At 42.1% G+C, this 5,061-nt stretch overlaps 1 protein-coding gene across 1 annotated transcript; it reads left to right on the top strand.

Moving 5' to 3' along the window:
• Positions 1–696: 696 nt before the first annotated feature.
• On the top strand, positions 697–4,494 carry LOC115063319 (baculoviral IAP repeat-containing protein 1e-like; the record flags this gene model as incomplete). Its single annotated transcript, XM_029534673.1, has 3 exons — positions 697–864; positions 3,955–4,107; positions 4,408–4,494. Coding segments are annotated over 3 exons (408 nt in total), but the record flags the coding sequence as incomplete, so codon positions are not given.
• Positions 4,495–5,061: the final 567 nt, after the last annotated feature.

The following is a 5,061-nucleotide window of genomic DNA, read 5'->3' as shown; positions in this document are numbered from 1 at the left end:
CTGTTCCTGCTATCACAAGACCCTCTGGGGTTTTTGGAACTGATGTTGCATTTCACTCACCAGTGATCTCAAGGACCTGGGTGTGCTAGGGTGCCTGCAGCATGGAGAGTCCTCTGGGCCCCTCTGCTGAGATCACACTGAAGGTGGCTCGTGGGCTCTACTTTATATTCAATCCTTGTGTTCTGTCTTCCACTTGATTCATTCTACTTGTATGTCTTTCCTTTGAGTTTTCTAGTATGGCTGTTGGGTTTTCATTCTCATTCACATTTCACTTGAGTCCTTCTCAGTGTTTTTCTCTTTTTATTGAATTTATTTTCAAAATCAGGATTTTCTTCTTCATTCCATCAGCCTTACACTTGTGAGGTTTTAGACCTAGAGGTTGGTTATGGCTCAGCTGCACATAGGAGGTTGAGCTGGTGTGCATTCTGGTATAAGCTTGGAGTTGGAGGTATATGGGAATTGTGGTGTGTGCCAGATGGGGAGCATCAGGCAAACTCATCCAGCTCATAATCCTGGAGAAGGATGTATAAGAGTCTGTCCATGATCAGCAGATGCTACAACTGGCAGTGTCTTCATGCATGTGCTTCCTAATCAGATGTTAGGATATCTGAGAAGTTTCATCTTGGAATATGAATATGGCTGAAGATCACAACACTTGGGGCTCTTGAGTGACGGGAACTCTGTGCTGCTTTCCAGATCAGCTCTTCCCTAACTTGCACAAGTTCCTGGGCCTGAAAGAACTGTGTGTGAGACTAAATGGCAAACCAAATGTGCTCTCAGTCCTTCCTGAAGAGTTCCCAAACCTCCATCACATGGAGAAGTTATCCATCCGAACCTCCACGGAGTCTGACCTCTCCAAACTAGGTAAGGATGATGCTTGATCTCCAGTTCATGTCTCAGCTGGAAAAGCTAGTTGGCTAGTAATGGTTAGAACCATGAAATCATCATTAGTTAAATCTTCCCTGGGTCTGACAGCATGAACTGTGTCCATGGGAAGGGGTGGGATCAGTGCTCTTAATCATCAAGAGGGCAGAGATTTATTCATAACCCAAGTCTTTAACATGTCAGAAACTGTTATGAGCACTTTACATATATGAACTCTCTCCTCATACTAACTGTGTAATAGAAGGAATAATGATTATTGCTGATTGTCAGCTGGGGGAACTGCGGTCACTGACTGCTCAGGTTATCAGGCAATGAAAGTGTATCTTCAAACAGACGATCTGACTGTACAGCCTGAGCTGTCCACTCCCAACCCTTCCTCTCCACAGCAGTGTGAGGAGTCCTCTTCTTGTGCTGCTGTTTTAGTTCCATGTGCAGATCTGCCTGCTCAGGGAGGAGGAATCTGACAGGGAGCAGAGGAAGTGTGGCAGTTCTGAAGGGAAAGGCTTCCCCTACAAAAGTTCTGCTCTAGCAGTCTGGAAATTTCCCCAATGCAAGTGTTGCCGCTCTGCTCCTTTGGGGGAGGCTTCCCCAGAGAAAGCTCTGCTCAGGCAAAAGTGTTACATCTCTGCTCTGAAAGCCATCCTGGTGATCTGGAGCCAAGAAATGCCACAAAGTCACACTGCACAGCAAACCTCACACAAGAGATTTATTGAGAGGGAAAACCCCAGGAGAGTGGCTGCCTCTGCTCAGATGAGAAGCATTGGAGAACTGGACAGAACACAGAGTTAATATAGCATTTCTTGGTGGTAGAGGAGACCAAGGCTTCCAAGGAGGCCTGGGATTGGATGGATTGAATGGCCTGATCAATGGGCCAAGCTCAGGGATTGGTGCATTTTTTTTTTCTTTTAGGACAGGGCCTGGCCATTTTTCTATCTTGATGATTTACAAAGTTTACAAAGGTAGTCTATGGCTTTTGAGTTGGAATGAATAGCCAAGCAAGCAGTCTAGACTTTCTATCCTTTTCTCCCCATCCCAGGCTCAGGTTGACAGACATCTGTGCAGCTATCTTCAAAGAACATGTCATTTTGCAAAATGAGTAAAGCACCCTAGGGTCCTTAGTTTTTAAAAACAATGAACACCAAAAAATGTAAACCTGGAGCAGTATTGCAGATTTTCATGCCAAAAAGTTACTAGAGAGGGGCATGGTGACTCATGCCTGTCATCCCCAAATTTGGGAGGCTTAGGATGGAGGACTGTCACAACACCAAAGACAGCCTAGCTCTGTTATTTCTAGGCTAGTCTGAGATATAGTATTATACCCTGTATGAAAAGAAACAAAGGCAAGCAAACAAAACCATTTTGAAGGTAGGTAAGATAGATCAGCAGGTAAAGGTACTTGCTAAGCCCTACAACTCCAATGCCATATGGTGGATCCATATGGTGGAAGGAAATAGCAAGTTCTCCCAATTTCTCCCTGACCTCTGCATATGTGCTGCAGCGGATGATTTCCTCCCATCAAAAATATAGCCCAAATATGCTTACACATTTTTAAGTTATGGTTCAGAGTTGTCTTTCCTTTTATATCGCTCTGCCTAAAATGTGTCAGTCTAGTTGAAGAGTCCTTTTTATTCCATTTTTTCTCCACTCAGAAACTAGGCCATAAACCATGTGCTGTCTATACATCCTAAGTATAAGGAACTTTGCTTCTGTAGTTGATTTGCCTGTCTGGGTTGGTCTGGTGCAAGAAGCTAAAGTCTCCTGTTTAATGCCTCATAGTAAAACAGAGGGAGGCTAAGTAAAGTAGCCTTTGTTTTGTCTTAGCAGGGAATTGATCACCTCTTAAGTCTCAGGAGGAAAGGGGGAGGGAGGTCTGTCTCTGCTCTCAGCACTAGTTAAGACTTTCAGAGTGCATGATCATGGTATTAAAAAGTTCACTATGAGTTTGCACATAAATTCAGGTGATAAATTGAATAAGGTTTAAAACAGAGAATGTCTACATGCATATACCCTAGGAGTAATTACCTGGCTAAACATTCATCATTTGTTACTACCTTACAGGTTTATTGCCCCGACCCACAGAACAGTTGAACAGGGACTTGAAGGGCACCTGGAGGAGAATGGGGACAGATAACATGAAAAACAGACAGCAAGACTAGAGGACCTGATCAAGCTGACAAATTTTTATTTTTCTCACACAGATTATATACTCGTAGGAGCAGGAAGGGGGTTGGAGGGGTGTTGCTTCCTCTCTGGGTAATGTACCTTTTCCCAGGAACAGAATATTGACTGGGTAAACAGTTCAGCAGGAAGATCAGAACAGAATGGGTTATTAGGCACCTATCCACAAGATTTATAGCTATTTGTTCTCAGCTGACTTCAGGATCTATGTCTATTTGTACTCAGCTGGGCTAGTACTTTCCCACAGAGGCCAAGACTTTATGCCAGCAAGCACTTAAGGCAGTTAATGTTCAAACAAAGTCTCTCCCAACAGTTTATGGAAAGCAAAAAATCCTAACAGAGCTGTCCTTGAAGTTTTAAATAGATAAACCAAGTCAATATTTTCTCTCCTTTCTTTGCACCTGATGTATATATCTTCTTATGACCTTCAGTTAATGGTTTTTATAATTCCTTAGAATATGCTTTAGGTTTTAGAAGTCTGTTGTTATCTCAGAAGCAATTAAGCAGTTCTGCTATAAAGGAACTCAAAGGCCTTTGTTTGTATGGCCATTCTGAAATGATGGTTACCCTAGATTGCTAGTTTTTTTTTTCTGCTGAGTAAATGTTCTTTGCTTTTGTACACTATCTCAGTCTGGGGTCTTGATTCAGTGCTGACACTGAAGGTGAAATACAGGAACAGAAATCTGATCCAGAGAGGGACAGGAACTTGTCCCAGGTTGTCTGCTCACTAGTCAGTTTCAGAAGCTGAGAAAAAGCCCAGTTTAGTCTAAAATCTAGATACTGCATCACTGTCTGTTTAATCAGTGTGGCTGCAGCTCATGGATTGAGGGTTTAACTTTGACAGGATTTGTGGCCTTATCTAATTTCTGAACATTCTTCATCTTTTTCCAGTTAAATTGATTCAGAACTCTCCAAATCTCCATGTTTTCCATCTGAAATGTGATTTCCTTTCAAATTGTGAGCCTCTCATGGCTGTGCTTGCTTCCTGCAAGAAACTCAGAGAGATTGAGTTTTCTGGACGATGCTTTGAAGCTATGCCCTTTGGTAAGAACTGTACAGTCTTGACCTCAGATGCTCCTGTCCACAGAGTCATTAAATACTTGAGAACTAAATGCCTCTGATGTTGTGGGGACTGTGAGAACACCTGATCCTCAGTGAGGCTCTCACAAGAGTGAATGAGCCACAGTTAAGAAACTACATTTTAAATGTTTCACTTGCAGAGCTGTGTCCTCTATTCAGTCATAGTGATCCAGTCTGAATGTTATATCATGTTTTAACATTTTTGAAATTCTCTGTTATAGGAAACATATCTGAACTAACTCAATTTTATTTTCCCTTTCCTAGTTAACATTTTGCCAAATTTTATTTCTCTGAAGATACTGAATCTTAAAGACCAACAATTCCCAGATAAGGAAACATCAGAAAAATTTGGTAAGTTTATAAAACAGTGTTTCATAATTTAATCTATATTTTCTTCTCCTCCTCTGAACCTACAACAAAGCAGTTGTTCCTTGACATCTATGGAAGTTAGGTCCAGAGCCTGCTGCTGCTGCAACTGCTAGAAGATCCTTTATAATATAAAATGGTACAGCAAAATTTGCCCCTGACCCCACTCATCCTTCATATACTTTAACCCATCTCTCCATTGCCTACAATGCCTAATGTAATGTAAATGCTATGTAAACAAGTGTTAAAAAACAAACAAACTAGTTCTCTGTCAGAGACACACACATCCTAAGTGGCCTAGGCATGTCCCCATGTGTTGAGAACTTGGCTCCCAGAGTGACACTGTTGGAAGAAGCTTACCTTTGGCCGGGCAGTGGTGGCACACGCCTTTAATCCCAGCACTTGGGAGGCAGAGACAGGCAGATTTCTGAGTTCGAGGCCAGCCTGGTCTATAAAGTGAGTTCCAGGACAGCCAGGACTACACAGAGAAACATTGTCTTGAAAAGACAAAACGAAAAAAAAACAACAAAAAAAAATAAAACAAAAAAACCA

This window comes from Mus pahari, unplaced genomic scaffold (genome assembly GCF_900095145.1).
Source record: "Mus pahari unplaced genomic scaffold, PAHARI_EIJ_v1.1 scaffold_14781_1, whole genome shotgun sequence".
Lineage (NCBI taxonomy): Eukaryota > Metazoa > Chordata > Mammalia > Rodentia > Muridae > Mus > Mus pahari.
Note: the sequence above shows the minus strand (reverse complement) of the source record. Positions and strands in the feature narration are given on the sequence as shown.